A 12,057-nucleotide genomic window follows, 5' to 3' on the forward strand; every position below is an offset into this window, starting at 1 on the left:
GTAAGGTTCGGCTTTATGGAGTAATTATCAAAGGTAATGGGAAAGTAACGACACGCGCCCCTCTCCCCACAAAGTGCTCCGCTGCCAGTGCCCGTTGGCCAACTCCGACCTCCCCCCTGCCATTGTCCCCTGGCCTGGGGTATTGAGAAGTTGTTGGGTCACCGCACTAGGCAGCAACACACCTGCAAGAGGGTGCATGTTCCCGGAAACCTGTGGCACCCGAGCGGGATGCCGCCATCCAGGGCTGGCTTCCCCATGAAGAAGGCGGGGCTCCCGGGTCTGCTTCTTCAGCCTGGGCTGCGCCCTGAGGACGAGGAGGATCCTTCCCCCCGCTGGTGACTCTCTTTGCCTCGCAGTCCATGGTGGGGTCTGACATCGCGGAGCTGCTGGTGCAGGACTGCAAGAAGCTGGACAAGTACCAGAGGCAGCCGCCCGTGGCCAACCTCATCCGCCTGACCGATGACGACGACTGGCCGGTGCCCAGCGCGGGGACCCCGAACCTGCTCACCGGAGAGATTCCCCCCAGGGTGGCGACGCCCGCGCAGATCGTGGAGAAATTCACTAAACTGCTCTACTACGGAAGGAAGAAGGTGAGTGCGCCCCCACCAGGCATGTTTTTAAAAAGCCACCTCTGTCTGTCCCCGCCTCCAAGTAGATGGGCGATTCAGGGTCCAGCACAAGTAGCACCCCCTTTTTTTATTACAAAATCTTTTGTTACAAAATCATAAGCATGTAATTCTGTAACACAACAATATCACACTCAAGCACACCATGTGACAGTTTAGGTGAAATGTTCAAATGAAAACTATAAATTGTTACGCCCATATTATTCCCCGGCCAACCACACTCCCCCAGGCCTTCCTTCTGCGGGACCCTGTATATATACTCATTTTATAGCTCTCAGCTCAGGAAGGTACAAAGAAAAAAACAAAACCACAAAGGAGCCCGTTTTCAGTTTGATATTTAGAGAGTAGAAAAGAATTCAAATGTAGATGATCATTTCCTGATTATCACTCTTGAAGTTGAATCATTTTGGTCTTCACAAACTCAGTTAATATTCAAAAATACATTCGTCAAGCCTCTAACGAGGTATGACTACTCAAGAATTTCTAGGTAAGGAAAAGCAAGTGATTGTTTTTCTCAGTTCCATCTGTAAGCAAGACAAAGTTTAAGTGCTGTTTTTCTTAATAATCTTTCAAACCCTATGAATGGATTTGGAGTTGAAATATCACAAATACAATTAATAACATGGTTAATGATGGTGTGGGTAAAACAAAATAATTATAAATTTTTCAAAATGACAGAAGTATCCTGAAATCAAAAGGCATGTTTTACAAACCTATTTATCTTTGTGCATAAGCAGCAGCAAACATTTCCCAAACACCCTGGATCCATGGCAACAAAGTGGCAATGGCCGGAATGTTCTGCTAACTGGTGACGCTGCTTTCTTGGGCAGGGGAGGCATCTGTGTTGAGCAATGGGACCGGGAACTATAGTTTTGTTTTGGTTTTTTTTTTTAAGATTTTATTTATTTATTTATTTTTAGAGAGAGAGGGGAAAGGAGAGAGAAAGAGAGGGAGAGAAACATCAATGTGTGGTTGCCTCTCACATGGCCCCCACTGAGGACCTGGCCCGCAACCCAGGCATGTGTCCTGACTGGGAATTGAACCTGCGACCCTTTGCTTTGCAGCCCATGCTCAATCCACTGAGCTACATTAGCCAGGGCAGGAACTATAGTTTATACACGACAAATTTGATTTTGGGCAAGAGTGAGAACACAAGTTCAGTTTTTAATAAACTTTTCTATAATTAAAAAAGAAGAAAAGAAAGACAGCCATAATCCTCCCATTAAAAGATAACACCTGTTAATGCTTTGATATATTTCCTTCCAGCATTTTCTATGCATATATATTCAAAAGCAAATTAAATCATATATACAAATACTTCTTTTTTCCTAGGGTTATATGGGGAAACACTCCCATGCCATGAAAATGCACCATTTAAAAATGGTTGGGCACTATGCCCTTATTCGAGGGCACCAGACTTGATTTAACCCATCCATTATTGTTGACTAGGCAGGCTACCTACATTTTTGTCACCCACTCTAAATGATACACTTTGAACTGCTTGTCACATAAGTCTTTGGTGGATCTTTCGATTCTTATTTTTTTAAGGATAGATTCCTAGAAGAGACATTACCATATTAAAGGGCATGCACTTTCTAAAAAGTTCTTAATATATACACTAAATTAGTTTCCAGAACCTTTGTTACAAGCTGTATCCCCACCAGCTATATCTAAGGTACGCCTACCAATATGAATACTTTAATCCCACTGGTGATGTGATGTCTTGCTTAATTTTTTTGACATATAAATTAGATGACTTTATTTTTATATTACTTATTTAAATTTTTATGGATGTGTATTTGACAAATACAATGGTAAGATTTTAAAGTGCACAATGTAAAGATTTAATATATGTATATCATAGGAAGGGATTCCCCCATGGAGCTAATTAACACATCCATCACTCACAAATTTCCCTATTTTTGTGCCTTGTTGAATTTTGAAGTCGAACTCGCATTTTACAAATGTCTTAAATGAACTTAATCATATTTGAATGTATGATTAAAATCCATTTCAGTCAATTTGATTCAAGAGATTTAAAAAAGGGTAAAATGGGGAAATGGTGCCCTTGCCCAGCCACTTGGTTTCTGTCTGAACTAGAGATATTTCATGCATGTGTGAGTATTTTCTCCTCTTGGAACAGCATACTATTCACCCCTTTTTCACCTTCTGCTCTTTATTTAACAAAATATCTTGGCACGTGTTTCTGCCGGGACGACAGACAGTGAATATCCCAGGCTGGTAACCGCTGGCTCTGCTGCTCACGAGCACGCGGCCCCAGGCTGCGTGTGGACCGGCGGCGGGGCTGTGCTCCAGCAGAAACTCCCGTTCTATACAACTCCCCTTGTAATGCAATATTGCTGTACTTGTGATTTTTCCGATCATTTAGAAATGTGAAAACTACTCCTAGCTTGTGGGCGGAATCTGGCCTTCAGGCCCCATTTTGCTGAGCCCTGCCCCATATAACATGTAAATATCTTCCTCATTATGTCTGATGGCTGCCCAGGTCTCTATAGACAAATCATCATGAATGAAACCCTTATATACTGACACTTGGCTTACGGCCCGCCTTTTGCTGTCACCAGCGATGCTGCAATGCACAGCCATTGTCATCGTACCTTGTGTGAGAGAACACACGCGTGACACGTTTCTGGAAGTGGGGATGTGCTAGAAGGGTAGATGGTTTGTCATTTTGGTAGCTATGTAAAACGGCCCTACTAGAGGTCGTACCAGGTTACTCTGCCCGCGGCGTGTGAGGTTGGTGGGACCTGGGCGTGTGGAACCCGTGGCTGTGGAGGGCCGGCTGTATCATGTTGTTACCTGTATTCCGAGACCCAGCCCTTGGGGTGAGGTGCTTCCCGAGTTTTTGGTGCTCAGGTTCACAAAGGTGTTGTGTGCCTTTGCTAGTGATGAGGCGAAGTGGCTGCTATGTTTGAGGGGGAGCTAATGACAGAGAACAATGGATTCTGACAAAGTCAAGGCTGGAGGAAGGGACAACTTAGAAATACGTGCCGGTGAAAGCCCATTTCCCAGGATTCCTGTTTTGTGCCCACAGGTGGGGCTCTAAGAGTCTTCGTGGAGGCCCCGTCTCTGTTGCTCATGGGGCAGCGGCACCTAAGCACAGTAACTGGTTCTTGTCTCAGAGGAAGGCGAGTGACGCAACACCAAATGTGATGTTTTGTTTTCAGGAAGCCTTGGAGTGGGCCATGAAGAACCACCTGTGGGGCCACGCTCTGTTCCTCTCCAGCAAGATGGACCCCAGGACGTACAGCTGGGTCATGAGTGGGTGAGCCGGGGACTTGCAATGGAGACTGGTGGCATGGACAGGCCTCCCCACCAAATGTGGGGGTGACAGTGGGAGAAATGCAAGAAGCATTGAGGCGCCCACACCCCAAGCCTTTGTCCGGTTCTCTTTTCTGAGCGGGGTGTAGCATATCTCTTCTCTAGGTTCTCATAATCTACACACAGACACATTCTTTCTGCCCGCGCCGCTGAAGAGAACATTTTGGTAATATCTTCCTGAGTCAGGGTTTCCAAAAAGTAAGCAGGTTTCTACATTGCGACAGCTTCTGTCTTTGGAAGGGGCTGTTCCAGACAGCCCCATCAGTGAGGGCATAGGAAGGATCACTAAGGTTAACTGACTGAGCCTTAGGGCTGAGAGTTAGTGCATGTCTGCTGCTTAGTCTTGCAGGGGAGATACGGGTGCTGAGAAGAAGGCAGGGATGCGGGGTAGCAGGCCCGTGAGCTGTGGCAGGAAAGGGGTTTACAGATCCTGAAGTCTTCACCCCGGGCAGTGGGAGATTACGAGACCAAAGGGACACATTTAGTCAGAAATCCTGCCAGTACACTGAGATCCGGGTGCCAGGTGGACCAGGACAAATGCCCAAACCAGGACGAGATACGAATGGAGGTGCGAGTTCATAGCCAGGAGTTCGGACAAAGGCAGGTGAAACGGCAAAAGAGAATCGGATCTAATGGAGGTGGTAGGTCTAGGGGGTGCTGGAGGAGGGTTTCTGAGTAAGTCCTTTAAGCCCTAGTTAGCACCCCTGGGACAGCTATGTGGCGTGGGCGGGGCCACCCTCTTAGCTTCACTTACATGTGAATTGCCACACATCCTGTTGAGCAGAGAGTTGGCTAGGAAGATGGACTCTCTAGTCCAAGTTCGGTCTGTGGGGCTAGTGGCTGTCACACTCCCCGGGAGCCTTGCTCTTCACGGCTCTACCCTTCAGGCTGCCTGGGGCCTGGACCACGGTTGCACACGCGGCCTGTGCAGGGGCTGGAATGGGGGGGACCACCGAGCTTCATTATGCCCCGTGCTCTGAGCCTGCAAGGCCAGGACGCTGCTACGCATGGGACGGGGCTCTGAGGGATGGCTTTCCTTTGGGGTTTGGAGAGCAGTCTCCCACTGCCCCACGGTGTAGCACATGCTTCTGCTGCAGATTTTGCCCTTGGGCCATTGATTCTCGACGGCGCCCAGTGAATTGTGGAAAATATCTCTTTCAATTCAGCTCTAGAGCTTATTATATCGATGTTAGGCCTATCTCTTAGTTTGTCATCATTGGGGCCGTTGCTGGTCTCTGTTCGATGCCTTTTCGGTTACCGAAAATGGCTACTTAGTGCTTATGAGTGAAAGCACCACACACCCAGGCTGGCGATGAGCCAGAAAACTGGTGGCGGGAGCTGAAGGAGTGGGGTGGGGGGCTGGAAAGGAGGGGCCCACAGAGAAGAGGTTCAGGCTGACTGCTGGGGCCCTGCAGGGCTCTCTGAAATGTGGGTGGGTCACCTCCATGCAGGAATGGTTCTGGTGTCCAAGCCAAAGTGCCGAAAATCTCCCCCACCCACGAGATCTACCTGGGGGTGTGGGGAGTGAAGATTCTGCCCCCCAGCCCCCCAAAGTGAGAGTGACAAAGGCACAACAGAAAAGCAAAGAGAAACTCTTGCTCCAAAGGGAGCTGCTGAAACCAAATAGAAATACGTAGGAGGCCTTGTGCCTCCCCGGCAGTGGGTTAAAGGCCCTCTTGGCTTGGTCCCCACTGACGGCCCCCTCTCTCGGCAGCTTCACCAGCACGCTGGTGCTCAACGACCCGCTGCAGACTCTGTTCCAGCTCATGTCCGGGAGGATCCCGCAAGCAGCCACGGTACTCGCTGGGACGCTGGGACGGGCCCTTCAACACCCGCATCCTAAGGCTTTAGGGGGCGGGGACTGCTGTGGAACTGGGGCGTGGCTTTGATGCTTAAAAACCAAACTAAGTGTTTGTTAATCACCTACCTTGTGCTATGCACTTTGATGCATATTATTTCATTTAATGCACGGAGGTAGGGATTCCTGGCCCTGTTTGGCCGACGAGAAAACAACGTGCTGAGAAGTAAAGGCACAGCTTGGGGCCAGTGAGGAGTGGAGTCAAGATCAGCCCAGGTCTGCCGGTGCAGGATGGAGACCCTGTCCTGCAAGGGCTCAGCTGCCTGCTTCGCCGTGAAGAACAGGAGAGCCTGGGGCCGTTGCCCAGGCTTCCACAGGCTGCTCTTCTTTTCCTCCACTGCCCTTGACCCTTCGCAGCTGGACACATTAGATTTTACACGTTGTCTAGACTTGGATTTGGCTCAGGAGACGTCTGAGGCCAGCAGGATAGTTCTCCCACGCTTGGTCTTTCTGCTCCAAGTACTCCTCCCTGTTCTTTGAAGTCCAGTAACTAGGACACGTTTTCATTGGCTGTTTGGGTTGGCTTTTTTGTGGAACACACACAGCATGCTCTTTTAATATGTGAGTTCGTGTCTTACAGTTCAGAAAAGTTTTCTCAAATTATATCCTTCCGTGGTCATTTTGTTCCGTTAATTTGGTTTTCTTTTCAGAAACTCCATTTAAACACATTTCATTTAATTAAAAAAAAAAAACTTTGTTTCACTTCTTTATTTCTTCTTTTTTTGTGTTTCTGATTTCTACCTTGCATGTCCCTTCCTGTGTTTTCAGCAGTGTCTGTTAGCTCTGATGTTCTCTTCATTTTTGTCCTGATTTCTTTGACTTTTCTGCCACTCCCTCCCCAAGCCCTGAGGGCCACAGAGATCTCCCTCTGTTCTCACCATGTCTTTCCCGAGCTCCCAAAACTTAGCTTTAGGCCCTTGCTTCCTAGAATTTGTTTCATTGCTTTATTTTACTAATTCATGATAAAATATTGGGCAATTGGGTGACAGTTTTTTGTTTCTGATAACTTTTTTTTTTCCCTGGTGAATGTTCCTCTACTTTCCATTTATTTTTCATGCTACTTCTCTCCCTTTATCTTTGTAGTATATTTGCACAGAGTCTGCGCTTGTTCCTTCAAGTTGCCGAGTTGTCCCCGGTCCAGTTATTTGTGGGAGGTCTGTGCTGGGAGGGGCCAGGGCCATACCCAGGCCATGTGGCCTTTCCCGCATCCCCCGGAGTTTCCTGTGACTGTCTTTGCAGCCTTCTCGCGTCCCCAACCTACGGAGATGTCTGTGGAGTCACCCCAGCCCAGCCCTGTGGTCTCTCTCTGCTCCCTCCTGAGTGCACCTCTGCCCACTCTCCATTACTTCTGGCCGCCTTTTCTCGTATTTCCAGGCGTGGGCTTCTGCTGACACCTAGCTGTAATGAAACCAGACTTCACACCTGTGCTTCTTTGTTGTTTTTTCTCACTGCTTGTGCACAACTCCACAAAAAGAAAAGGGAAATGACGACTTCTGTGCCCCCTCGTCAACCTCCGGATTGCACTGGAGCCCAGAGTGCACCCCACAACTCAGCCGAACGCCTGCACTCTGCCTCAGCCTTGCATCCCATCATAACACACAGGAAATGATGCAATCTGTGTAGGGGCCTTCGGGTCTCACTGCAGTGGGAGAGTTAGCTAAGTGTTCCCCACTGTTAGGTGAGGAAACCGAGAAGTCAGAGGTGCGGTGCCAAGGCTGTGTTTGATCTTAGTGCTTGAGAGTGTCTTATCACAGCATCCGGTGACAGCTAAGACTATATAGTTCAGTGTGACGCGTAGTTCAGTGTGACGCGTGGTGCCATGGACAAAGAGCACAGGCCCTGGAAACCCAGCCTGGGCTTCTAGCGCAGGTGTAACCTGGACTCCACTCCTCCCTGCTGGGTGCACTGGGCCTTGTTCCTTAATTTCAGAACCTCAGTTTCTCGTGTCTGTGGGCATTGTGGTGCCTAACCAATGGGCTCACTGCGACAATTCGAGGGAGGTAATGTCTGAACGCATCAGCCGCCATGCTTGGCTCATTGAAGTTAGTGAATAAATGTTTGCTCGCTCGCTCTCTCTCTCTCTGTCTCTCTCAGTCTCTCCCCCCTTCTCCCTCCATATATCTGCTTTACAGTGAGTTTTACAAGTCACTTGGGGAAAAGACAGAAGAATGACTTCAAAGTTTTTGTTATTTTTAGCAAAGGCTTTTCTTCTCCTGCTTTCTTCAGTTCCAGCAAGAAAGGGCCCGGTTCGTATGTTAAGATGGGGATAATAATAGCGCCCACAGCCAGTGACAGTTCCTGGAAGAGACGCTTAGCACAGGGAGTGGTCCACGGTCAGCGCAATAAGTAACAGCTGCTCTTAGTACTGTGACTTATGATTATCATGCGTCTCCTTCACCCTGCGTTGCCCACATCGACAAAGAGTAACTAACTATAAAATGGAGCCAGGTGAAGCATCTTTGCTTCCTTGGGATAATTACAAAGACCAAGGATTTGTGAATTGTTTGGACACCCGGATCTTGGGTGTTACCGTCAGTCTCTACCCACTCGAGGTAACAATCGGCAGACAGACTGGTGTGCAAATCACTTCTTTTCTTTGCTGGGTTTGTGTGTGTGTGTGCTCACGTGTTTGCACCTACACGTAATTTATAAAGTGCAAAGCAAGTATGCAGCACTCTGCTATGTGCTTTATCTACCTCCCTATCTCGTATTATTATCAACACTAACCCTCTGCGGTAGAAAGTATGATGTCCATTTAAGGGGCGGGGAAACAAAGGTTTAAACACATTTAAAAACTTGCTGAAGGTCACACAGCTAGTGAGACGCTGGACTCCAGTTGAATCAGGGCCTGTGTTACTCCTGTGACCTTACGTTGTTTCTGTAATTGATGTTTCCTGCCCTGAAATCCCGCTTCTTGCAGGAGAAGGTGGCCCTAGGGCCAGACGGTAGGAAAAGCACCATTTGCGTGATCTTTTTTTACACTCTACTGCCCCCTGGTGGAGCTGTTCTGCCTCTGCATGGTCACCAGAGGGAGGCGGGCAAAGCTCTTGGCTAGGAATGCATGGGGCTGGGCCACTTGGCTTGATTTTTTTTTCATTCTCCAAGTGGAGATTGGTTTGTTGTGAAGATTAAAGAAGAGGCTGAGGCGTGGGACAGGGCTTTGTAAAACCAGAAAACACGAGCCATTTGTAAGGTATTAAGGAGCCCCTTGTTCCCCTGACTTCTGATGCTCATGTGGACGCTTCCCCACATGAGCCCGGAATATTTGGTCTTCCTTCTCCCAAGGATACGTCCAGGTTTTATTTTCATTCCCCCCCCCCAGCTGTTGGGACTGGGGGCACCAGGAAGAAGTTTGAAAATTGGTGACTCATAGTGCCATTTTATCTACGTTATCCCTACACATGCCCAGATGTAACTGTCGTCTGCCTGTCCATCGCTCTCGGGGTTTGCTTTCTAAAAAGAGAACTTGAAGTTGACAGCCGCACCATGGCCGGCAGTATAGCGGGTGTTCCTTGAACTCCTCCAAGCCGGGAAGTGGACAACAGCCTTCCTTACCTCCGTCCTGGCCGGGGCTATGATGCTCAGTAAACCTGCATTTTTTTTTTTTTCCTGCTGCTTCTCAGAGTTGTGGGGACAAACAGTGGGGAGACTGGAGGCCTCACTTGGCGGTGATCCTGTCGAATCAGACTGGGGACCCCGAGCTGCATCAGCGTGCGATCGTCACCATGGGGGACACCCTGGGTAAGCAGAAGCCCGCACACCGTCCTCGCCCTCCCCTCTAGGGTAGCTCAGGGCGGAGCACATCTTGTGTGTCGGTTCTCAGGTTCTGTGGAGGGGCCAAGTCTATGCCTCCAGCTTGCCTTTGACCCATGAGCCTCGGTGTTTTGGGGACAGAAAGTCCAGAGAAAGGAGTGTCCTCCTCGCCTCTCTGTTTCCCAGAAAATGGGTGGCACACCAGGGCAGGCCAGGCCCTGAGACTGCAGGTCTCAGCTCTCTCAGCAGGGGACCTTCTACTTCTGGCCAGACTTCCCAGAAGATGAGTTAGGACACAGGAGGAGGACATGTCCCCTCCTCTTGCCGTGAGTGACCCAGCTCGAGCAGACAGGAAATTCCATTTTTGCCTGAACTACCCTGGATAATTGCATAACCTTTATTTCTAGCACCTCTCTGTGAACGTGGCCTTATAAACACTTGGGGGCTATTGAATGGTTCAGGCCAGTGGCTCTCAGATTTGGTCCAGGGGCAGAACATTGAGAAATTGTGGTTCTCTTTGTGGAACTTAGTGAAATACTACTGTTAAACTTAAAATAGCTTTGTGTGAGGTTGTGCCAAGTCAGATGGCAGGTCACTCAGCACCCGGCTACAAGGCGACACTGTGTGCTGAGCCCTTGGGTGCCAGGTGCAGTGCTAGGCACTTTACCTGCTTCGAGTGAACTCAATTTGGAGGTAATGGAAAGTGTGTGGGAGAGCACTTTAAACCTGGGAACAGTTTGGTAATTAATGTGATTTTTACGAGCACCCCGGGGAAGCCTTCTATTGTTTGATTTTTACAGGGAATGCATTAGGTGGCAAGGAGCCTGGTTTTAAACCTGGTTCCTCCTTTAAAATGGTCCACATCTTTGCTCAGGTGTAGGCATCTTGCTCGCTTCTCACCCTCAGGAAGGACTCGCATGCTTAGAAAATTCCTGCTCAAAAATCCATTAGGGGCAACGTGGAACAGTGCCTCACTCCAGCTGCAGAGAATTGAAATGGGATGTCTGAGGCTGAAAATGTGGTGGGAAGGGGACCGAGCTGGTTTGGGGACTGTGAGGCTTCTCCCCTCTGACCTACCTCCGAGCCCACCTCCAGGGGTCTCCCCTCCCACCCAGAGGACAGGTCCTAACGTGGGCACAGTGCGTTTCCTGACTGGGGCTCGTTCTTCCCCTGCAGCCGGGAAGGGGATGGTGGAGGCAGCTCACTTCTGCTACCTCGTGGCTCGCGTGCCCTTCGGCCACTACACGGTGAAGACAGACCACCTGGCCCTGCTGGGCAGCAGCCACAGGTATGCGATCTGCCGAGGCACAGGAGCCGGGAAGGGGAGTTTTGTTTTCTAGGGGTGTGCTTTAGCGCTTGTTGGGTTTCATGGCTCCATTTTCCGTTTTCTTGGGTGAGTCTCAGCTACTGAGGGTCTCCTCTATTTCCGCACGGGTTTGGGCAAGGGGAGGCCCAGCAGGTGCTGCTTCACACCACCAGGGGGCCTTTGGTGGGAGCTGGCACCCTGGGGTTGTATTGTGCTGCTCTGGGCACTTGGTGGCGCCTTGGCTCCACGACCAGGGACTGTCTCTTACAAAATGTTCCTGTGAGCGCATAGTGGTGCTGTGTTAAGTAGCCCTGGGCAAAACCGGAAAGTGGAAGAAATTTTTGTGTAGCTCCTACGCCCCTGCCTTGGTGCACAAGCTACTCAGAGTTCCACCTGCCACTCATCCTCTCTGGGCTCTAACAGTAGGCTTTTCCTCCACGTTCTGGACCTCTTTTTCCCGTGCCTGTAATAATGAACATTTCTTGAGCTCGTACATTGTGTGAGTCATTTTATTTGCACTATTTCCTTCCATCATCGCAAATTTACCCTATGAAGCAAATGTCATGTTTAATCTTCACTTTCTAGAGGAGGGAAACCAAGGCACAGAGAGGTTGAATAACTTGTCTAAGACAGCACAGCCAGTGTGGGGTCAAGTTAGACTTGGAACCCAGACTTACGGCTGCAAAGCCCTTGCTTTCTGCAGCTGCACCAAATTGCCTACAACCACAAGGGCATGTGCCGGGTGGCCTGTTCTGTCAAGGCTCTGGCCCCTGATAGCCCGTGGGTAGCTTGTCAGAGAAGCCCGTCTGGGCCCAGCGGGACAGTGAGAACGTGAGGTTCGCATGTCTCTCTGCTGGTTTGCGTGGTAAGAGGAGATGTCTGGAGATGGAGCCGTGACCCCCGGGACAGCCCTGGTGACAGTGGTGAACTGTGGGGGGAGAGGCTTGGGGCTCGAGGGGACTCGGTGGCCCCTCAGGTCACAGTGACCCAGTCTGCTTCCTCACTGGCTGAAGGCACATCCAGCACTGGACTGTCGTTGAGTTTTGGCTCAGGGGTTCCCTGTCATTTGCTGCCATGCCAGCTCTGATAAGTGCTTCCACAGTGTCGCATCACTCCCTCCTTCGTGCCCTTGGGCTCAGGCTGGGGGTGGCCCACGACAGGTGCATGTGCTA

General features: G+C 49.7%; 1 protein-coding gene across 8 annotated transcripts in view; it reads left to right on the forward strand.

The window, feature by feature from the left end:
• Positions 1-12,057, forward strand: part of SEC16B (SEC16 homolog B, endoplasmic reticulum export factor) — a 43,904-nt gene that overhangs the window by 18,611 nt on the left and 13,236 nt on the right. For all 8 annotated transcript variants that reach the window (XM_053915310.2, XM_071220062.1, XM_053915308.1 and 5 more), the window contains 5 exons: positions 357-590; positions 3,815-3,912; positions 5,683-5,764; positions 9,450-9,567; positions 10,756-10,867. In XM_053915310.2, coding sequence (XP_053771285.1) covers positions 357-590; positions 3,815-3,912; positions 5,683-5,764; positions 9,450-9,567; positions 10,756-10,867 — 644 coding nt within the window. The remainder of the gene's footprint in view (positions 1-356; positions 591-3,814; positions 3,913-5,682; positions 5,765-9,449; positions 9,568-10,755; positions 10,868-12,057) is intronic.

Source organism: Desmodus rotundus, chromosome 12, assembly GCF_022682495.2.
Source record: "Desmodus rotundus isolate HL8 chromosome 12, HLdesRot8A.1, whole genome shotgun sequence".
NCBI classification, from domain to species: Eukaryota; Metazoa; Chordata; class Mammalia; order Chiroptera; family Phyllostomidae; genus Desmodus; species Desmodus rotundus.